We start from the raw sequence: 23,935 nt of genomic DNA on the forward strand, positions 1-23,935 counted from the left end.
GTGGGGCTTTGACAGCTGCAGTAGAGGTTCTCAGCACCCTTCCATTTGGGGATCTGCTAAATATGCTAATGGAAGTCACTTCCTGTGTTCAGTGGAGAAGAAAACTTCTTTGAGCATTTTCCAGAGACATATACACACTACATACAGAAAACTTGCTCCCTGTCGATGTTTAGAAATGGATGTCTTCTGGGGCGCCTGGGTGGCTCAGTCAGTTAAGCATCTGACTCTTGACTTTGGCTCAGGTCATGATTTTGCAGTCGTGAGTTCGAGCCCTGCATCAGACTCTGCAGTGACAGCATGGAGACTGCTTGAGATTCTCTCTCTCCCCACCCCTCTCAAAACAAATTAAAAAAAAAAAACCTTAAAAAAAAATAAATGGATGTCTTCCCTGTGGGATTAAGCTATCAGCTGATACAGAACAAGAATGCTACCCAAGTACAGAACTCTTTTCAAATTTCGCTTTAACGATGAGCCATGATAAAGGAGTTTATATACTGAAAACTTAGGTGATACGCTACCTTAAATACAGGTTGTGGTGGAAGACAGTAAGAAAGGCAGCGATGCCTGCGTAGGTTTACAGAAAAGGAAGTAGCAGTAAAGTGTGGTAGGAAGGGTGAGATTAAGCCTAGGAAAGGTAACATGGGACCAGAGCTGCAGACTGCCTGTAGATGGGCCCAAGGACCCTGCACTCAAGCAAGCATGGTTTGGACTCACTGGAATGCATTATGCTACGATTTTCCCGTGAAAAGTACATACATCTGTTTGCTGATACACTTTTGACAAGAATCGTCTCTCGTACCAACACTTCAGATTGGTTTTGAAGTGAAAAGCCCTCCCCTTACCCAACTTTCTCTGAGAGGCCAGGCAATGGATGTGATAACAGTGGTTCTCGAGTACTACGTAGAGTACTCATAGGGCTTGGTATAACAATACAGAAAATACTGTCTTTGCCACTTGGTAGCAGAGAAAATGAGGCTCAGAGGTAAGGCTGGGCACACGTATTATCAATTGGCAGAGCTGAGGCGGAAGGACTGAGACCCTGACTGTTGGCCCAGGGCCTCTCCAGGAAACCAAGGTGCCTGTCCCCATGCAGCCCCACCGCTTCTACAAACCCCAGGCCTTTGAAGAGCACCGAGGGGTAGACTCAACTCGGGCCCGGATCCTGAGAGTACATTTTAAGTCTTGATGATACTTAATCCCTCCTGAAGGTGGAATTTGCACATTTCTGTTCAATGAGCTTTGAAGAACAAAAGGTCATTGCTAATTTGAAGATAAAACCTTTATATAGACAACATCCTGCAATTACTACAGGGAGGTTAGCGTGTACCATTTGATCAGGAAGCTAAGAAGTCTTTGTTGAGCAAACACTGAAATACCCCCGGCCTCACAGATCACCGTGCCTCTTAGAAAGTGCTTTCATGCTGACCATCATTATTATTATTATTTTTCTTTGGCTTATGTCTTCAGTCCCCGACCACAAAGCCAATAGCCACAGGAAGGCAGGGAAGTACAATAAATGGCCTTTCTCTACCCATCGCTGGCAGAACGTATCCTAGTTTTAATAAGCTATAGACGCTTGCAAAAAGGAACACTCTGGAAAACACTTAACTGTAAGTGAAGTCTCCATTTGGTGCTCTGCAGTAGAGTGAGTAGTAGGGGGGAGAAAAAAGCTCTACTGAATACAGAATGTTAGACACAGATCTCTGTAGGTTTGAAGAAAGTCACCAACTATGGCTTGTCCCTGAAATGTACGGCTAGTATTTATCTAGAATTTCACAATTTAAAAAGGTCCCTGCTCATAGATTATTCCTTTCCATTCTGTGACTGCCCCTTTCAGTGTGGCAGAGGTCCCAAATTGGGAGGAAGAGGTCGGAGAACCTTAGAAAGCAGCAAGAGAAGTCGCCACAGACCAGGAGGAGAAGGGAAGTTAGTTAACATGGCCCGCTGGGAGTAGCGATCTGTGTGCTGCTTCAAGATGGAACCCAAGGCCAGAGACGAGACCCCAAGGGGAAGGGCAGATGATGCCCTGTGGAGGCTGGGTCCTGGCCTTTTTGACCGCCCCCACTCCAGTCCCACCAAAGAGTTCTGTGTGTTAAGCCAGCACGGAAGCATCAGGACTAACCACACCTGAAGGAATGATGCAGAATGAAAGAGACTCCTGTAACCCATGACAGAAGATCAGAAGGCCCCTCCACTGTGCTTTGGCACCTCTGAAACCCACGGGACCTTGGGACGGTCCTGGCCCCCAGTGGCAAGTGAGATTGATCTGCCTTTTATTCTGCCAGACAGAACATTGAATGCAAATTCTAGTGGCTATAAAGAAAATAAGGAAAGGTGCTCTTTTTGCACACCTGAATTTTTAGGTTACATACAGAACAATGAGTGGACGAAATGGGGGTGCAAGATGGTGGTACAGTGTCCTTATATAAAGCTCGAGCGAATGGAGAGTACAGAGTATGTAGGTGGCCACGGGAGTCAGATCAGAAAGTGTGAGTCCTGAAATGGTGATTTACGTTAGAAGCCATCCTATGCGTATTGATATTCTGGAGGTAAATTCTTAACCACCTAAACTCCAGCCCTTGTACATGTAAGCGATTGTTATTTCACACGTGTTGTCCCGGAAAGTCAGATGATAGATGAGCTGTAATGATCTATAACCCAGAGGAGGCTGTAAAGCTTTGGTTCATCATGACTTCCCCACTCGCCACCACCAGGCCAGCACCCATAATGGTGTCCCTTCCTTTCCCTTAAATCAAAACTTTAGTTTTACCGCAAGGCTTACTTTAAGTTTTAGTCACGCGAGGAGTCACTAGCTTGCTCTGGGAAGGTGGCTTGATTTTCTGTTACTTTCATCTTCTCGAGATATAAAATTTACATTCATGGTTGTTCGTTTTCTATGTCAACTACTTGTGTCATTAAGTGAAGATAGACTTCCGTTTATTTAAAAATCAATAAACCCATGTTATTTTTGATAAAATTTAAACTAAAAATGACTTTACAAGTTTCGGTTTGCCAATAATGTTATAAAGATTCGGGATCTCCCAGGAGGATTCTGACTTAAAACATTGAGAAAACCTTTTTATGTAGATACATTAGGAAATGCAAGGTGCATCTACAAATATGCCGTGTTCACAGAATATTTGAGTTAATGTCAATTCTTCAAAAACTTCAACAGCCCTCTCTTTGACCTCAGATAGTGAAGTCCCTGGCTATCCTAATATTTTAGAAGTGGCCTGGAAGACAAAACTACAAATGACCTGGAAGAAATATGGTCAGCATGACAGAATCTAATTTTTTAAAAAGCATTGTATAATGAAGTGTCAGAAACCTACATTTTCTTACCCATATTTTTCAGTGATTAAAAGTTTCCTGGTGCTGAGGTTCTCATGGTCTGTTTCCAGGGTGACGAATTCATCATGCCTACCTTTCCAAACTTACATAGATTCAAGATCGCCTTATTTTTATCTGCCATCAATTAAATATTAATCAACTTTTCTTGGTCCTCTTACTTACAAGACTCTAAAGGGGAAACACTAGGAGCCCTGCCAGCATGGATCCCTTAGCTTGGAATATTTTTTTCCACAATACCAATCCCTGTAGCTGTCTGTGTCATCTAACTTGCGACTTCCCTTAAGTGGCAGCTTGAAAAGACAGAAGGGCATCAGCTTGCTCCACTTCCGTACTGACAGGATCAATAGGCTACATACAGATCTGATGCATTTCGATCCCCAGATGCAGGAACACCCCCCTTGAGAGCTGCTTCTGAGAGACTGAATTCCAGGAAACCTTGAAGCTCATGAGATTAGGACCATTTCTTTGTCTTGGCTTTCTATGCAGATAAAATAATGTGCTGTCTTCAGATGGGAAGGGAATGCTCCTGTCCGGACGCGGTGATGTGGCGCGATGCGTGAGGCCCTACAGTAGCTTTCCGCACTGGTCTGCCCTGGTGCCAGGCACTTCCTGATGCTGGTTTCAAGTGAGGCATCGCCATCTCGGATGGGAATGGTCTAGATGGCTCTAGCCTTGATTTCAGCCTTTTTTAATGGCTGAATAATATTCCTTTGTGTATATATGTATCACATCTTTATCCATTCAGCAGTCGATGGACTCATGGGCTGCTTCTGTAGTTTGACTCTTGTAAACAATGCTACTATAAACACTGGGGTGCATATATCCCTTTGAATTAGTGGGGTTTTTTTTTTTTTGGTTTTGTGTGTTGGGTTTTTGTTTTGTTTTTTTTTTTTTTTTTTTTTTTTTTTTTTTTTTTTGGTAATTATTTATTAGTGCGACTCCTGGATCATAGGGTGGTTCTTTTTTTTTTTTTTTTTTTTTTGTGGGAACTTCCATACGTTTTCCATGGTGGCTACACCAGTTTGCATTCCCACCACCAGTGCAAGAGCACATCCCTGCCAACACTTGTAGTTACTTAGGTTTTTGATTTTAGCTATTCTGACAGGTGTGAGGTGGTATCTCATTGTGTTTTTGATTTGCATTTCCCTAACGATGAGTGATGTTGAACATCTTTTTATGTGTCTGTTGGCCCTCTGGATGTCTTCTGCAGAGATATGTCTGTTCGTGTCTTCTCCCCATTTTTAATTGGATTATTTGTTTCTTGGGTGTTGAGTTGTATCATTTCTTTATATTTTTTGGATACTAACTCTTTATTGGCTATGTCCTTGCAAATATCTTCTCCCATTCAGTAGGTTGCCTTTCAGTTTTGTTGATTATTTCCTTTGCTGTGCAGCAACTTTTTGTTTTGATGTAGCGAACACATATGTCTCTTATGACCTCTGTGCTCAGAGACACAGCTGTTGATCTGGGCTGTTGAAGTGTGATCCTGGGTGGGTTCAGGAGCACAGACGAGTGGATCTTCTCGCTGAAAAAATTGCAAAGTACCATCACACATTAGAACTTTTAAAAATGCATTTGGGGCTAAGTATTGATTTTGTCGGGAGAAGACAAACTAAGAAAATAAATTTACAAGTTGTAACAGCCAGGATCCGACTAGGTTATGTGCCAGTAAGAGGCTAAAAGAAAGGGTTATTTCTCACTAATGCCACCAGTTCATCACTGGTCTCCAGGGGGGTCTGGTCTGCCCTCCCTCACCCTGTCATCCTGCCAGAGTGAGAGAGTGAGAGCTCGGAGCATTTGCAACGGCAGTTGGAGGTGCTGATGATGAAGTAAAAGTTGCTTCCTTCCAGAACTCATTGAGCAGAATGTCACATGGCTCCTTCCAGCTGCAAGGGACCAGAAATGACCATATAACATGGGCCCAGAGGTAGTAAGCCAGTAATATTTAGCAACAAGCATTACTTTCTTTTTTTAAATTTTTTTTTCAACATTTATTTATTTTTGCGACAGAGAGAGACAGAGCATGAACGGGGGAGGGGCAGAGAGAGAGGGAGACACAGAATCGGAAACAGGCTCCAGGCTCTGAGCCATCAGCCCAGAGCCTGACGCGGGGCTCGAACTCCCGGACCGCGAGATCGTGACCTGGCTGAAGTCGGACGCTCAACCGACTGCGCCACCCAGGCGCCCCAACAAGCATTACTTTCAACAATGGTGGATAATCATGATTTTCATTGGAAAGACAAGTCATTAGCCTCTTTGTAGAAATGAGGCATCCCTGATGTTCTGTGATTGCAGAGAGGTTTCACACCGTGTCTCCCAATGCACTCTGATTCGGCGTATTTCCGTAAGTATCAACACGGTTCTGCTGTCCCGTGAAGAGGAGACCCACATCCAGCTGCTTAGGGACCAAGATGAAAGCTTGGAGTGAGGGATGAGGGGCCCTCGCGTGTCCTTGCAGCCTGGTCCTCACACGGGTTCCCTGTGCTCATCTCTCTCTCCCCACTTCTTCCTTTGCTCTCCTCTTTCTCCATGTGCTGTAGAGCACGTTCCTTTAATGCAGCGATGCTGGTGTTCCTGGTGGCTGCTCTTTGGGGGAGTAGAGAGGTGGCTGGCTAAGACGCTAATGTATCAGTTACTGAATTCACTTCCTGAGTACAGACTCTTCCTGCTTGGGTCAGTGTTTTGCCATCTGCCTACTTGAATCCCTGACCTCGAAGCCCTCCTGGCCCTTACCACTCTTGTCTTCCATTCCTCCCTTCTTCCTTGCTCCTTTCAGTTGAGTTAAGCTGATTTCCTCAAGCTCCTCGGTTCATTCATTTTACCTCTGCCCATAAACCACCTTTCATTACTTTCATAATACTACAAATCCTAAGACAAGAGAATCCCGAAAAGGTCAGTGTCCATTCACTGCTTCTGTTTGACCCTCAGTCATTATCCTGGTTCCAACACAGTCCTAGCCAAGTATGACGACAAACAGGAGGTGTGCTGGTGAGTTGAAGTAATTATTTACCTAAGGCTCCTCTTGTAAATGGTGTCTGGGTGGGAATTATCTAGGAGTGTCCAACCCTTCCTGCTCAACCTCTGTCAAGGTAGCATCATCTCAGAGCAATCGCTCTTGCAGGTTGATGGTGGGACACCTGAGTGACCCCCATCAGCCTCGTCGGTGAGAACTGGCAAAGCTCCGGACGATGCACTGGGCACTGCGTCAGGCTCTGAAAAGATGGTGGCCCAGTCTCTGCCCTTGAAAAGCTCTTGGTCTCCATGGTGAGTTGGTCTGTTCATGGGGAGAGCAACAGGTAATGAAATCACAATGACGCTGAACTATAAACGTCACCGCTTCAGAGTTGATGCCTGCCTGGCTCACGCTTTTATACCCAGAACCGGCCATAGTGCCTGGCATAGAGTTGGTGCTCAAAGAATATGTTTAGAAACAACCAATAAACAAGAGCGCCGTGACAGCGGTGAACGTGATAAAGTCTGGGTCTGTCCATCTGCACATTGCTTTTCTCTGAGAGGCATATTGAGATTATTTCCGGACGCAACTATAAATATGCTCCTTGGTATCCTGAACCCTCCTAGCTAGAAGATTAAGCAGATAATGGCCAAATCTCTGTTTCTCCGAGCCGATGCAGCCAAACCTACAATCAGCATTTACCCTTTATCAGGAATCATGTATAGAAAGTCCTGTCCCCCAGTATTCCAGACACGCACCTGTCCGTGGTCGGAACCCCAAATAAGAAGCAAGGACCATCTCAGGTCAATGGGGACACCCAGGGTTAAGCTGATCATGTTAAGCTGAGACTAGTGTTAGCATTTATCTTTCTCAGAGCAGACCCTGAGCTTTGATGTAGCCCACATGAAGAAGAGGCAAACAGGGCTGTTTAGAAAACACCCCGTTTTTCACCAGGGAGGCTGCTTTGGAGGCATTCCTAAGTCTTCCCTCTCTGCCCTACATCAGTTTGCAGTGGGGTAAGCCTGATCCTCCGAGGCTGAGGATGTCATGTGCAGCAGCTATTGGTTGCTTTGTGCTGAGTGGCGGACTCTGTGGTTGTTGGAAAGCAGCTCTGAAAGCTAGGGAGTGTCTCAGATTGCAAGGACCCTGGTCAGCGTCGCGAGCAGTACACTGCTTCAGATCCGCCCGTGGGAGTCCCACTGACGTTCTGGAAGCCGCGAAGGGTAGACTTCCGACCTGTCACCGGCGGGGATGAACGCTTCCAGGCTGCCCGGCGTGAACAGATTCAAACAGTTTTGGAGGGTGAGTAAAAGGACACAAATCAACTTACAGGAAAAAAAAAAAAAAGAATCCAATTTCTTAAAAACCAAACAACACAAAACCTACCTTACTGTGGGAGAGGCGCCGTGAGATAGTTGCGTTATTTTCCAAAACTCCTGTGGGGAGAGGTTCAACTGTGCATGTCTGATGTCTTGCCAAACGTTTGGGATTTAATTTTAAGTAATCTGTAGCAGATGCAATCAGCAGCCAGTGCGACTTTGGGTGTTTACTCAGAACACGACTTTTCTCGAAAAGGCAGCTTAGCATTTGAGCCACAGTATGATGGTTAATTATATTTACTGTCACTCAGCTATCATCCAGCATCTTCTGATCTTGGCCTCTGGGAACAGTGTTGGATGTGATGGCTACTAGATAGAGCCCTGAAAATAAGGTCTGTATGCGTTTTCTCTCAGACTGTGTAGTCTATCGGGAGCCCTGTGTGACCAGACAGAGAAGAGAGAGGAACATCTCAGGCCCTGTAGTGCACTATCACAGCATTAGAAAGTACTGAGGCAGCGGTAATCACAAACCATTCAAACGTGTGATACACATTTGTAGACTATTACCATAATCCTCTGTAATGAGAAGCTCAGCCCCAAGCCAGCCTGATAGTGGACGGCTTCTGGATTTTCAACTTTTGCCTCTTCTCGCAGAATGATAAAATATCTAGGGAAACCATTGCTTCTTTGCAGTTGTCAGAATCTGGGTTCAGAGCAACAAGTAAAGAATTCGTTTCTGAATCGTCGCGTGAGATTCGGGGAGATGTGTGTTGATATTGTATGCTGGTACCAAAGTTAAAACCCCTGAGTGTTTAGGACATAAAAAGGAACGAATGACCCTGAATCTGATTGTCAGGGACTCCTTAAAATATGATGCAGAGCTGGTATAAATTTGTGGGTAAGTTTCCATCTTACGCTAACGTTACTTAATTTTTTTTTTTTTGGTATGCTAGTGTTAGTACCCTGCTCATTAGAAATTGCTTCATTAGATGAATAAATAACAGGCAGTTAGCACACCTAATGCATTTCTGACTATAGGTAAGCTGCTTTTCTTTCTGTATGATGCTCTGGGGTTATAGATGTGCTTTGTCAATTACTTAGTGAGTCATGCTCTCTCTTTATTTGAACTTGTAATGATCAGATAATGGGAGTTTGAAAAGAATGTGAGTAATTTTGAAATTACTTCTTAAGCAAAGCTTTACATTCGACTGGGTAGAACCAAAACAATTTCTTCCCAAATTAGAGCATATGTGGAGCATATAAATGGATATTTCATCTGAGTAAACAAAAGCATATTTAAAACACTTAAATGATGACACTCTAAGGAGCACCATATGCAGCTTGCACAGCCCTGGGCCGAAGGTCTGACAACCAACCGTGTGGTTCCTGGGATTAGTCTCTTGATCCTGGGTCCTGGGCAGAACTGCTTCTACTGCCCTCCCTTCACTTCCCATCTATAAAGTGAGTGGTTCCCCCCCAGCTCCAAGATTTAATCTGAGCATATGGGAAACAGATTACTCTGTGCTCCAAAGTCACCAAATATCTGCCTAGATCTGTCTGAAGAAGTCTGATTAAATGTGTTGGGCCTCATAGCTTTTAGCTGTTAGAGGGCTCCCAGAATGCCTTATTGAAATGATACTCAGACCTGGCTTCCAGACTCTACAGCATTCTGAGTGACATCAGAGGTAATGGATCAGAGTCATGTGTAGATATGTGGATGAACAGTAGGGTAATTTGTATTATCTCTTTCACAGACTAAGCTTCCTTCTAGCCACGAGCCTCCCCAGTGATCTAAATATTTGTTACATACGACACCCCAAAGCTCCAGATGAGCCCCTCAGTAAGCCGTGTGTGGAAAGGCATCCTCTGAGAGAGGAGGGTCTTTCGGATGTGTGGGGCCCACAGACCCCAAACTCACAGCACCGACGCTGGCCCTGTTTGCTGGAAGGAGGCCTCAGGGCGATATAGAGAGACGCCCAGGATTTCACTGGCCAACAGCATAGTCCAGAAAAGGAAGCACATTCTAAATAATCCAAGGGATTCCTTAATTATTTAGGGGTGGGGAATTTAAATGGGTGATGTAATTACTCTGTAGTTTCAACTTTGAATTATTCATTACCTTTTTTATGGTGGTTTTATGCTAATCACTCCAGACTGTTGTTAATAAAACTTGTAAAAATCAGAGAGATTCAAAAGCAGTTTCCAAGTAAGGATTTAAAAGCCTCTTAATAGAGGAGTGGCTGTTGAGTCTCTCATCCAGGTGGCCAGAATTATTCTGGGGGCTTGGTTACTTCCGAGTCTGTTCCTTCCCGGGTCCATCTATGGCGCGTCTAAAGCCAGGGTCAAGATGATGGGTATAGAGTTTCAAAATCTGGACATTGAAGCCTGGCATGAAATAAAACATTACCATACCACGAAATCGTGCTCATCTAAAACAGCAGCAGTCTTCCCATGGTTTGGGTGGCTCCCATGTATTTCTATTGTTTCACTGGTAGCAAGTAGAAATAAGAGAGTTTTTTTCCACACAAACCCAGGACCGGTCCACCTGCAGAAGTCAGCAGAGTTTGGAATCAGTGCTTTAGATGGCTTTGCTCTTCAGACTGCATGCCTACAGTAGCCAAATGACTGATTTCAATCCAGCTACTGGATGCTGAGTGATGCCATTTGGTTTAACGGATATTTGACAAGAGAAATTTATGTACTAGAAAGGCTGGTCCCAAGTTTCCCACAACCCAAACTTGAATATTTAGGAATCACAAAACTCATGAAAGATAATGCGATGTAACAGAGTGATAAGCAAGATGCATGGTTTTGCCCAAAGTGGTCACTTGACTTCCCTTTGTCCTTTTCTTCTCACCTACAAAATTGGGGGGACGTGTGTAAGTCACAACAGCTCGATTCTCTATCCAGGTAGTATAATATAATCTCCCAGAAAGCTTTGTTTAAACTTTGTTTAAACTCCAGTCAAGTCAAAGTCGCAGTGGGTGGGGCCCACAATATCAATAAATGTTTCAAAAGCTCCCCAGGTTATTCTAGCAGGCAGCCAGAATCAAAAACAATTATACCACCTGAAGGTCCTTTCCGGGCTCTAACATTCTATATGTACTACGATTCTAATGATTACTTCTCGCAGTATAAGCACTACATAGTTTATATCGTGGTTAGGGCGGTTCCTCTTCCTGTGCTGGTCATTTCAAGAGATGATGATGTTAAAGTGGGAGAACAAAGGATACAGAGGACTTAACCCCCCAAAGTGGCTTTTCAAGGTTAAGGGCTTTGAATAGCTTTGGTGTGGACAAAGCATCCAATGGCCATCTACATTTTTAATTCCCTAATGAGGTATTTTTGGTCCCAAGAACAGTGAACTCCAGTTTCAAGGGGTATAAAATCAGTGAAAATAATGCTTAGCCCCCAGATATAAGTTTGTTCATATGGCTGCTGAGGTCTAAGCAGGTGTCAGTGATACAGAGATCATAAGACACGATCCTTGCCTTAATTAGTCTACAGTCTAGTGGAACAAAAGAGAGCGCCTGTGTGGTGTGGGGTATTTAAATCTGCTGTTGGTTGGCCGTGCAATTTTCCGGTCTGAAAAACTTTGCTGATGTATACAGAACTAGAAGCAGGACCCTGCCGCTTTATCATTTCCCCCACTTACTGGTGGTTTTTTTGTGGGTGAATATTTCATTATGCTTTCCGTGTTTCTTTGGGGCACAAAGATGTCTGAGCAGCACACACACCTCCAGACCTATTCCCGCAGGTACTCTGATAGCACAGGGTGTCTATACTGATGCTCATCACACATGTCTGCATTTAGATATGCAAAGCTACATTTATACATCTCCAAAAAAGAACAAAATGCGGTGGGTTATTTCATAAGTAATGACACAAGTTGAGAACCAAATTAAAACCCTCACTAACCTTTGATTCTTTTTTTTTTTTTTTTAATTTTTTTTTTCAACGTTTTTTATTTATTTTTGGGACAGAGAGAGACAGAGCATGAACGGGGGAGGGGCAGAGAGAGAGGGAGACACAGAATCGGAAACAGGCTCCAGGCTCCGAGCCATCAGCCCAGAGCCCGACGCGGGGCTCGAACTCACGGACCGCGAGATCGTGACCTGGCTGAAGTCGGACGCTTAACCGACTGCGCCACCCAGGCGCCCCTGATTCTTTTTCTGAACCGTTCGAGGCAGCCTTCATTTTGTGATCCCACATCTCTCCGTTCCAGGTTTGCCTCAATATCAAACCCTCAGCGTAGATTTCAGCAGTGTAGACTGGAGAGCAAATGCCCTGGGTATTTGGGTTCTTGTGGCCGCCTTGCCTCTCTGGAGTTGCGTGAACTCGGGCAAGTCCTTTCCTTTCCGTGAACCTTTGTCTCTTCTCTATGATGTGATGAGGCTAGACTGGATTTCCGTAGGTCTCCTCCGAATGCCCTGTGATTCTCCCTGTTTTCTCCAGGTTCTTGGGAAGTAGGAACGGTCATCGTAAAGCTGTTGATGCCAAGAGGCAGGATGGCAGACAGGATGGCACTTCCTTCTGTGCGAGGGATAATCGAGGGACCAGCCTTGATTACCCTAGTTCAGTAGAAAAGGCCTTGCATTGCAGACAGATCAGAATTTGAATTTGGATTCTTCCGCCACCTATCTGTATAGTGTTGGGCTGGTCTCAGCCTATCTGAGACCCACCTTTCCTCCTCCGGAAGGTGAAGCTGCCCATACTGCCTTATAGTGTTTGGGGGCGCAGATGAAACTTGATGATGTCTATACTACAGCATCTGTGAACATACCAGCACGTAGTAGGTGCTCCGTTAGTGATGTGTGGGATTACCCCTCAGCGTTGAGGGAGGCTGAGTGCAGCACTTGGTAGGGTGTTTGCATCTCCAGCCTGGGGTCTCTGCTTAGTGGGTCCCTAAGGTAGGAGTGGCCCCTTGGTTGCACGGGGGCTTTCCGAAGAAGGAAAATACTGAATCTCAGATGCCCCCAACGGTAGAGCAAATGATGTCATCCCATAGGGTGACATCAGCCAGCTAGCCACCTGCCACCGTCCTCCCGGTGAGGCTGTCCTTGTATTTGAGTCTCTCTCTGTGGTCTGGCTTTCCATCTTCCTGTGTGTCCTTCCGCACAAACCGGATCAACTGCTTTTGGCTCTTGGAGGGAAACAGAGAAACAAATCATAGTTCGTGTGAACAGTGATGTTTTTGTCTGTGGTTCAAATAGCCAGTGACACTTGGCAGCCAGGCATTTTGACGCCAGGTGGACCTGGCCACACCTCTTTATTTGGCCTTGAATGCTGTCCCTTTGGAGAAAGTCTTGAGTTTCTTTTTAACCAACGCTCAAAAATTATTAATTTGGCTCTTTATTTCACGAACATTAAAAGCTGGAAGTTAGTAAATATTTTATGATCTTAAAGCTCAAATGCACATCGGACTCATACTGAGGGATAAAGAATTGAGGGCAGGGAAAAGGCCTCCTCTTTCCAGAATCGGCAAAATCGATGTAAAGTGGGCTTTCACTAACCTACCAAGGGTGTGACTAACATTGGCTAACGCAGGGTGATGGAACAGAGCTGTGGGACGCTGGCATTGCCCCGGGGAAGGTCTCCAGGTTCGCTAGAGGGTCATGCCTCTTCCCACCTTCCCCGGTGCCCCTGGCTGTCGTTCCCGGGGGAGGTAAAAGGAGCTCAGAGTAGCACCGTCCATTCATCCAGTAATGTCAGGACTTCCAAGAAACATACAGCAGCTCTTTCTTCCCAAAAGGGGAGGGGTTCCTGGGCTGGGACGTATTTTTGAAAGTCAGACGTCAGTCTTGGAATAAGCAGGCGAGTTTCTGCCTTGTATTTACTGCCGGCGTAGGAAGGGCTTAAATATGCATTTAGTTCATACCGTGTGATTTTTTTTCAGCAGATACATTCAGGAACTCAAGCTGCACTGTTGGTTTTCTTTAAAGATTTTTTCCCCCACCCCTAGTGAACCAGAACAGATTCTTTGGGTTTGCTATCGATTAAACAGATGGATAGACCTTTCTGATGGGCTAAAAGAACGGAACTAGGATAAATAGGGTTGATTTTTTTTCCCCAAAGGTCTAAAAAAGCACATGAATTCACCTCGTGCTGGCAAGAGCTGTTCCTTCTTAAAGAAAAAGCATCGAGTAGGTTTTTCATGGAATGGTCTTCCTACAAACTGTCCTCACCAACAAAATCTTGAAGAAGCCTGCATCACCTTGTGTTCGTGTAGCAACTGAGGAAGTTTCTATTACCAGTGATTCTAAAAGAAAATGTGCTGAATGTTTTATAAGGGGAAACATTCATATGGGAGATGTAAATTCTCAAATGATAACCAAAGAGCGACTGAGAGGACTGTAGAGAAGCCCAGCGAACAAACTTGTGACCTGGGGAGTCTGTTGGTGCTTCATTATTAGAGTGATTTGCTAAGTGCAGATTCTGTGCTTTGATTGTTGATGCCATTTTCTGCAAATGTTGCCTGCCAAGGCACTGATTGGAGAAGTGAGTATGTGAAATACAAACATGCTTGTAAGATTTTTAAAACATTGCGGTTTTAACACGGTTATTGACATCTTAATGAAGAAAAGGTAGATAATTATCCATGCTAGCGAGTATGTAGAGAACCTCTTTCTCAGGCAGATGGACTTAAGGGTAACCTGAGTGGCTCTTTAATCACCCTATCTCATCTGCCTTATCTGTAAAATAGTGACAAGATTACTTATCCTGTAAGATTTTCTGAGAAATAAATGAATCACAAATGTAATGTGCAAGCAAAGGCCTTTCACTTTGTAACAAAGGCTGGTTTCTCTTTCCTTCTTCTGTGGGCACTAGCCCATAATTAATATTTAGCTACAGCATGTAGACTAAAGGTGTGTGTGCTAAGTAAATATCCGTTGGATGGATGGATGGATGGATGGATGGATGGATGGATGGATGGATTGAGGGTGGGTGGATGGATGGGTGGGTAGGTGAATTGATGGATGGATGGATGGTTTATGGATGGGTGTGTGGGTGGATGGATAGGACAGGTGGATGAATGGGTGGATGGGTAGATGGATGGGTGGATGAAGCTAGCTTAACTCCAGTTTACTATATACATTAAAATGTATGATTGAATATGAATCACTTGGGAATTAATCAAGTCTGTTTACTTCAGCCTCATTGCTGACCTTAACGTTACCATAGTATCTGAAAACATCAAAAAAGGTTTCCTTTCCCCGGTTGTTTTTGTTCTCGCCTGGCCCTCTTTAGGAATATTTTTTTTTTTTTTTGTCTTTAGGAATATTAACATTGTTAGGTAGTTTGGCTATTAGCCATTATATATAGGTGTGATCTATGCATTGTTTGTTATTCACCTTTGAATTTAAGATAGCCCTTTGATTTAGGAAGCTGAATATTTCTGCTCTATAATTTATCAGTTAGGGAAAGAAGGCAGGGGGAAAAAAAAGCAAGTACTTAACCTAAGCCTTTTAGGGAACAGATGCTGGTAGATCTCTGTCCCTTAATGCTTGATTCTCTTTCTCCTGTCTTCAGCTGTAGGAATGCCGAGAGTAAGGTAAAGAGGACTTACAGCAGACTTTTAGATCAATTCCCCAACCATTTCTTGGCACCATTTCAGGCACTGTATAAGCCCTCCAGGACAAATTTGGGTAGAGATATGAAGAAGGCCCTGACTGGGCTTGTATTCAGCATAGGAATTTAGCACAAGTAATCAGAGTACCATGTGCAAGGTGCCAGATGGGGAGAGGGATAAAGTGCCCTGGAAACATCGAAACAGGGCACCTGATGTTCTCTGGAAGGCAGGGGGCTTGGAGGAAGACTGCAAAGAGGAGAAACTTCAATTAGATGCTTAAAAATGAGTTTTCAAAAAATCCCCGTGTGGACCAAGCATATAAAATGGTGTGATTCAAGGCATCAAAACATGAAATTTTGTGGAGTCTTATGCAGACAAGGATATTGCACTCCAGGTAGTGAGGTAGGTGTCCGAGGTGGAGAATTGGAGGTAGGGTTTGGGGGTGCCTGGGATGGCCTGAGGCCAGGTGTATCCGTGAGCGCAAGGAAGTTGGGAGCTATTGAGCTGAGGCACAGGAATTATTTCCAGTGGTAAACCTAGAAGTTCATGCATCTCCTGTTCGGAGTCCTCAGTAAATATGAACTCTTGGAGATAATTATTCCTGTAAATACGTATACTTAGGTAAGCAAACTGGAGGTTCTTAGGCATTTTTGCTTTGTGTTGCTGTGGAGGGGCTAACAGTATGCAGATGGGTTGCGGGAGTCCGTGAGCATGGCCATTTACTTGCAAATTTCAATACCAGATTGAAGATGTTGGAATGATTTTGCTATAAATTAAGCATACATTATACTTTCAGACTCTCTTCAGAGTCTCATACTGAGCATTACCTGTGTGTGCGGAGACATGTGCTGGAAATCTTGGGGGGCAATGGAAGAACCGGGAAAAAACAGCATCCATATGTTCATAAAGTAGATGTCCATGTTACATCCCAGTGTCTATATATTTGTTTGATATTTTGCCCTCTTATCGTCTTCATGGAGAAGCAAGGGTTGGATATTTGTTGGAGTAAAATTGAAATAGAGGGGCTACGTTTTGATTGAAGGCTTAAGTAGTGGGTAACATTTTAATAAACAGAAATTTGTTTGAGGGGATATGAGAAAACACGTGCATGTAGGGGCACAGACAAGAAAGTGTAAGCCTTGGAGCAGTGTGGCCGGAACAGAGGCAGCGTGTTCCGTGTTGGCAAGAGGGCAAACAAGTTCGAAATGCAGGGTTGCGACCCGAGTCTGGGAGGTCTTAAACCCTGTGTTCTCACTGCTGGTCACACACAATTGCTGTCTCCCATCATGTGCAAGACAGTCCCCGTGGGGGAGAAATCCTCCACGACTGGAGAAACCAGGATCTGCAGAGGAAGAGAGAGAGAGAGATGTGTCACCAGACTAACAAGTTAAGTTCAAGCAAGAATACGAAAATTGGAGGAAAGCGACATGAGGTATTTCTGCCTGCTCGACAGAGTAGGACAGATACAGCATCCCAGGTTGCACCTGCTATGTGTGTGAGCACCTCGGCAGTATAGATTGTCCTCGAGGGCCAAAGAGAAGCGTAAAGCTGAAGTCTTCCTGCCTCCCAACTGCAATGGATGTACCTACATGTAAAGTAGCAGCTTCTTTTCTGAAGGAAGACCGAGCCCAATTTGAGTTAGCTCTGATCGAGTCTGAGGAAGAGGATTACCCCCCAGGGAAGCTGCTTCATCCCAGAGAAAAACTGCCTGTAGTCCCAAGATACTGCTCACCTTGATGAGATTGGATATTTTTTCTTAAATGTTTGTCATTGTGGAACTTAGAAATCCATCCCATGGCCAGGGGCTGCTAGTGCTGGGGTTGTTGGAAAAAAAACCAGTATATCGTTTTCTCCTGATAAAGGCAACTTGTGTATAGTTGTAGGTACGAGGCGAAGAGATGTGGAAATGAGGGTGTCAGTACAGTACAAGCGGAGGGTGAAATAAAAGAGGAGATGATCAGAAAACTCAAGATTCAAAGATATGGGTCATACGTATAGAATTCTAATTATCTCTTTGAACAGCGTTATTGACAGATACATACAATACAGCAAACTACCCTTATTGATTTTTTTTAATTATTTGTTTTTGAGAGAGGGAGAGAGTGTGAGTGGGGGAGGGGCAGAGAGCCAGGGAGACAGAGGATCCCAAGCAGAGACCTGAGAGCAGAGACCCCGCTGCAGAGCTCAAATTCACAAGCCCTGAGATCAGCCACCCAGGGGCCCCAGACCACCCATATTTAAAGTGTGCAATTTGATACGCTTTGGCAGATGTATACATCCAGAAACCAACCCCACAACCAAGATAGGGAGATAGGGAGCACATCGTGGTCCCAAAAAGTTTCCTCGTGTCGCTCACTCTGGAGCCCTCCTGCGGAAACCAGAGATCTGCTTTAAGCCACCATGGTCTAGGGTGCATTTCCTAGAACTGTATACACAAGGAGTCCGTGAGTGTGCATTCTTTCATGATCAGGCATCTTTCCTTCGTCCTCTTAGTAGACGTGTACTGCTACTAAATTATGGCTTTGTTTCCACTTCCCGAGTGAGGTATGTTGTTCCGTATCTTTGCATGGATTTGTCATCTGTGTATCTGCCTTGGAGGAGTGTCTGTTCAGATCTCTAGTCCATTTTATTACTGAGGGTTTGCTTTGTTTTCTTATTGTTGAATTCTGAGAGTTCTTTATATATTCTGGATACAAGTCCTTTGACTAATATATGACTGGCCAATATTTTCTCCCAAATGGTAGCTTTTCTTTTCATTCCCTTTTGACAGAAGTTTCTCCTCCTGATGATATCCCATTTACCAGTTGGCCCTGTTAGGGATCTTGCTTTTGGCAACGTGTCTAATATAAGGTCACAAAGATTTTCTCCTACCTTTCTTCTAGAAGTCTTATAAGTTTAGGTTTTATGTTTAGACCTTACCGTCTATTTTCAGATGGTTTTTGTATATCGTATGTAGTATGGATTAAATTTCTGTGTGTGGGTGTGGGTGTGGGTGTGGGTGTGGGTGTGGGTGGGTGTGGATATCTGAGGTTTCAACACCATTTGTTAAAACAACTACCCTTTCTCCACAAATATGGCTGTAACGTTAGCATCCTCAGGATAAATAACTTCCAGCATCACCTTTCTTTCATTTTAAAAAAGTTTATTCATTTATTTTGAGAGAGAGAGGGAGTGTGAGTGAGCAGGGGAGGAGCAGAGAGAGAGAGAGAGAGAGAGAGAGAGAGAGAGAGAGAGAGGATCCCAAGCAGGCTGTGAGCTGTCAGTGCAGAGCCTGACGTGGGGCTTGATCTCATGAACTGTGAGATCATGACCTGAGTCGAAACCAAGAGTCAGATGCGTAACCAACTGAGCCACCCGGGAGCCCCAAAACCACACTTTCGACATATGTGAGAAGCGTTCCGTAGCCCCATGAGCCAAACTGGGGGAGAATGGAGAAGCTACCAGACCTTTGGAAAACAGCGCCAGGCCACGCGCTCGGACACTTGTCCGGTGCCCCAAGTTTCACTCTTCACGTTGTGAACATGATGCCCGACTGGATTCCTTTTGGGCAAGCTGCGAGAAGATAAGAATAAATGTAAATGAAGCAGAGAAGTGACCACACTACGTTCACCCAGGTGCTGGGTAGTCACGGCTACAGTCATCTCCCTGCCCCTAATCACCGCAGTTCATTGCCCAGCTTGCTGCTAGGTGATAGTTCTAAAAGTTAAATTCTATCAAGGAACTCCTTTTTACTTACCAGAAGCCTCCAAGTGGTCCTAGTTGTCTGGAATTCTAGAGGACGCCAACACATCTCCGAGATTCCTACTAGTTTTCAGTAGGACCCTGTGCTGCAGTGTGGCTTCTCATCACTGCCTCCGTGGGCCAGGTTCTTTGGGTGGGACGTGTGGCCTTCCTGGTGTGGCTTCTTTCCTTGTGTGTTTGGCAACAGCACCTCACTTTTCAGGACCCTTCCTAGCACGATCGGCCCCTCCCTCCTGACTCTGAGACACTAGCTCAGGTTCCATGTTGGTCACACCAGCCCCAGGAAGCTGGCCTTCCCTGCAGAGCTGTGATGGGGCCTCATCACCCTGAGATCCGCTATCGCCCGTGTGTGGTCTCGCTCGGAATGAGAAGTCACGGGCGCTCATGGAGTGAATGACCAAAAGCTAGTGATTTGTTGTGTTATTCATAGCCATCAGAATTTCTTGGAGGGCCTTTATTTCTCTGTTGAGTGTTGGTTGTTTGAAGATGATTACCTTTGAGCTGTGGAGAGTATCACCTTGCCTGCTTTCCAGGAGCACCTGGGCTCCATGGCCATGAACCAGGTCCCCCAAGGACCTGGGACTTGGGTTAATCCGAAAACACTGGTTTCCTCTCGCCTCTGCCCATTGGGAAGCCGCGGGATGGCGTGACTCTGCCCAGATATGGCCAGACTGCTCTAAGGGGGGTGCCCTGCCCCACTCCTACTGAATCTAGCCTTCCTTGTCATGCACCACTCCCCTTACTTAAAATTCACCTCATTCCTCATGTAGTCCTGCCCATTTCTACCTCCATGACTTTTTGCCTGGGAATTCCCTGAGAGTCCAGTAAAATCTGCTTTTTCCTCTTTCATCTTGGGAGAAGTAGGAGAATCCACAGGAATGGGCAAGAAGCATGCATGAACCTTTCTGTGCCGTCTCTCCCTACCCCAGCAGTGGGGATGGCCAAAGAAACGCCTTCCTCCTCCTGACTGGTGCTCAGGTGGCCCCCCGCTCCCGTCAGAATGCCTCAGCAGCAGAGGACAGTCCTGAAGCTGTTCTTGTAAGCAAGAGGTAGCCCAGCAGGGGGCGAGGGGAATGAGCATCCCCTGAAATCCACCTGTTATTGTCTACTTCAGACTCTGTGATGTCATAACAAAGGACAGTTGGAGGTAGTACCTGCTGACCCAATTCAGCCAACTTTATCTATTGACAATGAGGTACTATAACGAAGCCCTTTTGACATATCAATATGGCCATGCCAAGATGCCCATTTGTTCTGAATAAGAATCAATCATGTTCAATTAATATAGATTATGTCACCACGCAGTTAATTTAGAGTGTCATTGCTTTGAGTTCATATCCCGACCTCACGGAGCCTGGTAACATTCACCTCGACGGCCACACCACTGGCACGGGAAGGGGCAGAGAACCTGGTCTGCCCCCCCATCTCGGACCTAGAATTTCATCCCAGCAGAACAGCACGTCCAGCGTATGGCCCCTTCCCCAGAGGCGCAAGAGGGATGAACCACTCTTTCGGAAGAGGTCATCGGCCGGAAGCAAAGACATTTTGGGTGTTACAGATGGGCTCAGTGCTCCACTGATCCCTCCCACTACAGAGGGCTCGGAATGTGCATAAGACAGGACACCTGTAGGCGTTCCAACTTTTGCCCATCCGAGAGCATGGAGCCCCTGTGTGATACACATCACACTTGCATGTACATAATGCAGTAGCATTGTTTTGAGCTCTTTCCTGTCCTTATGCACAGGCATGGTGGTCTTGTGGCTTAATGTCATCTTTTACTGTTCTCTCTCACTTGGGCGGAGGGTGGGAGAGTGGGTACGTGGGTCCTCAGTGTGATTTTCACTTCTTATATTTAAAAATTACTCCAGCTGGCGGTAGAACAAAGATAATCCTCTATCCTGATGGTCACGGGACTTACCGAGGTCATCTGTAGGTATGCAGGTGTCTGGTGTGTTCATGCATCAGTCAGGGATCTCCAGAGAAATAGCACTAGTAGGAGGTGGGTCCGTAGAGAGATGTAGTGTAAGGAATTGCCTCGTCATCGCAGAGGCCTAAGATCTGATCGGCTGGTGAGCTGGCCAGCTGTGTCGTTCCAGTCTGAGGCGGAAAATGTGAGAACGTGGCAGAACTGCCAGGCCAAAGGTTTGCAGGCTGGAGCCCCAGGAAGAGCTGATGTTTCCCTTCAAGTCCAAAGGCTGGAAAAGACCAGTGTCCCAGCTTGAAGCGGTCAGGCATGGGGAGTCCCCTCGTATTCGTGGGAGGATCACCATTTTTGTTCTATTCAGGCCTTCAGCTGATTGGATGAGGCCCACCCACATTAGGGCAATCTGATTTACTCAGTTTATTGATTCCAATGTTAACGTCATCCAGAGACACCTGCACAGAAACATCCAGCATAGTGTTTGGCCAGATATCTGGGCACCTCCTAACACGGTCAAGTTGATACATAAATTTGGCCACCAGCAGAAGGTTGCAAGGCTGTTTTCCTTTCCTTTGTTTTGTGACTTAACCGTCACCCTCCCGGCTCAGGAATGAGTCTTGGCATGAGACAGGGGCTGATGAGTGTGCAATGAGCTGGCAAGGCCCCGTATTCCTTTTATTGTCCTGTCCCTCTGAATCCACAGCACCCTTCCCCGAGTCTCCTTGATAAAGCCCCTGAGGGGCGCCTGGGTGGCGCAGTCGGTTAAGCGTCCGACTTCAGCCAGGTCACGATCTCGCGGTCCGTGGGTTCGAGCCCCGCGTCGGGCTCTGGGCTGATGGCTCAGAGCCTGGAGCCTGTTTCCGATTCTGTGTCTCCCTCTCTCTCTGCCCCTCCCCCATTCATGCTCTGTCTCTCTCTGTCCCAAAAATAAATAAACGTTGAAAAAAAAAATTAAAAAAATAAAATAAAGCCCCTGATGAACACAACCTTGTTTTCTGTTGGTCGTCATCATGATCCCCCCAAATCCTTGTCTCAGTTTTCTACCTACCTAAGCCATTCATTGGTTTGTGGGCAAAACTCTTGTGGGATTTGCCCAAACGTGGGGAAGCCTGTCTAGGGACCCCAGCTCGTGTTCATCTGAAGTTTTTGGTGCTGCTTCGTCCTGAGTCAGGACCTCAATTCCCTTCCCCCTCTTCCCTCCCTCCCCCACCGAATTTTGGACCTTCTGCAGGAGGCATTGCTGGTTACTGTAGCCTTTTTAGCCCAAAAGACCATACTGGGATTAATTACCCTGGTGTCAGTGTCTTAGTCCACAAGTGCTACCGGAAAGATAGAAATGAAAATCTGTCGTTGTGTTAGGTGCCCCCCCTCCCCCGCCATACATTAATTCACTGGATCTTAACTATCCTGTTAACTAAGCGGGACTCATTTTTGTGATGAACAATTGATCTTGGACAAAGCTAATTGTTAGCTGAGTTCGACTTACCCATTTACTCCACTCATTTACACATCCAGTAGCTGCTTATGAAGAGTGCGGGTATGAGTCTAGCGCTGTGTTAATGACGGAAAAATGAATCTGATGACACCTCTGCCCGCAGTGGCTTCTTTTGAGAGAGTCCCCTGACAGTGCAGAGCCCGTGTGTCATACGGGACCCCCTGCAGTTTAGGGGACCGAGGGAGGTCCCCTCTGACACTGCACCCGGCAGTCACCCGGTGGGGACTTTTCACGCACTCTTACCCCTCATACACTAGAGAGTCTGGTTTAATCATTCTGGGGGTGTGGCCTGGGCTTTGGGACTTTTGAAGGTTCCCCAGGTGGTTGTGATGGGGAGCTGAGAATAAGAGCCACTGGAGAGGCTGGGCACCTGCGTCTTTAATAACCCCCTGAGCCACCGAGAAGGTCTGAGCACCTTTTGCGGATACGGATGGTAAAGGTCAGTACGCAGAACTACTGAGGCCTTTCTGGAACATCGTGGTCTCAGAAAATTTCAAAACAGGTACAACCCAGTGATTCCCGTGTCAGGAGAACTCTTAAGAGAAAGACATTAGTTCTCGTGAATTAGGCTGCAAGTATTGTATATTTTTTCTCCTGAGTTTTCTTTGGAGGAAATGTGAGAGATTAAAAGAAAACCAGAGTGGTGCTTTTTTTTATTATTTTAGTGCCTGGGAAACAGTAAGTTGCAAAATGTGTCACCCGTGGAGCATTAATCCTGCCTTGTTGGCAGCTGTGGAGCTCTGAGTTAAAAAATACTCTCCAGGGCATGTGTGGGGCTTAGTCGGTTGAGTGTCCAACTCTTGATTTCGGCTCTGGTCATGATCTTACCGTTTGTGGGTTTGAGCCCCGAGTCAGGTTCTGCACTGACCACGTGGGGCCTGCTTGGGATTCTCTGTCTCCCTCTCTCTCTGCCCCTACCCACCCTCAAAATAAATTAATAAACTTAAAAAAAAAAGTTTTTGTTTTTTTTTTTTAATGCTATCCAAGGAAGCAAAACTGCCTAATCTCCTTTGGATGGTCCTCAGTATAAAATATTTGCAGCAGTCTCTTCAGAATTGGCTTCCATTTTCTAAAAAACAAAACAAAAAAAAATTGTGACTTCCCCTTCCCTCAACAAAGGGCATCCCCTCTGACATCGACGAAGGACACGACACTTAGGGAGCAGCCCCCCAGCTCCAGTTGGGTGCTCCGATGTGTCTGATGTGTCATAATCAGCAGGAGAAGGAACAACTTCAGCTGTGGTTACAGATAATGGGGAAAGGATTTTCATTTTTAAAATGGATTTTTCCAGGTACTCAAAGTTAGCGGAAGGCTAGTCTAGGCTCATGCCTACCTGAAACAGCAGTGCAGCTAGGACCTCGTCCACACTTACACTCTGACAACCCTCCAAGCTCTCATCCGGGATGCTCGTGAACCAGAAGGCATTGGAAGAGCAGGTTGACATGGGGACCATCGCAGCTGGCTTCATGTGATGGCTGTCAATCATCCCTGTCCTCTCGAGACTGTGTGCAGACAGATGAACAGCTAAGGGTGACTTTGGAATAGTGATTAGTAAACCCACGTGCTGTGATCCTGCTCAACAGGG

General features: G+C 45.6%; 1 protein-coding gene and 1 long non-coding RNA gene across 3 annotated transcripts in view; one reads left to right on the forward strand and one right to left on the reverse strand.

Annotated features, from left to right (window-relative positions):
* The window catches only part of DPP6 (dipeptidyl peptidase like 6), a 941,878-nt gene that overhangs the window by 339,585 nt on the left and 578,358 nt on the right, over positions 1–23,935 (forward strand). Inside the window, exon 1 of one of the 2 annotated variants that reach the window (XM_040464518.1) lies at positions 7,494–7,606. The exons of the other annotated variant lie outside the window; for it this stretch is intronic. Within the exon in view, the coding sequence (XP_040320452.1) occupies positions 7,556–7,606 (51 nt within the window). The 5' untranslated portion in view covers positions 7,494–7,555. Of the gene's footprint in view, positions 1–7,493; positions 7,607–23,935 lie in introns of those variants that run through there. 2 annotated transcript variants of the gene reach the window in all.
* LOC121022933 (uncharacterized) lies at positions 16,242–19,858 on the reverse strand. Its single transcript, XR_005787179.1, has 2 exons — positions 18,640–19,858; positions 16,242–16,535 (listed from the first exon to the last, which is right to left on the reverse strand). It is a non-coding gene; the product is annotated as an uncharacterized LOC121022933 (long non-coding RNA).

The sequence above is a fragment of the Herpailurus yagouaroundi genome, unplaced genomic scaffold (assembly GCF_014898765.1).
Source record: "Herpailurus yagouaroundi ecotype Mexico unplaced genomic scaffold, PumYag 483, whole genome shotgun sequence".
Taxonomy (NCBI): domain Eukaryota; kingdom Metazoa; phylum Chordata; class Mammalia; order Carnivora; family Felidae; genus Herpailurus; species Herpailurus yagouaroundi.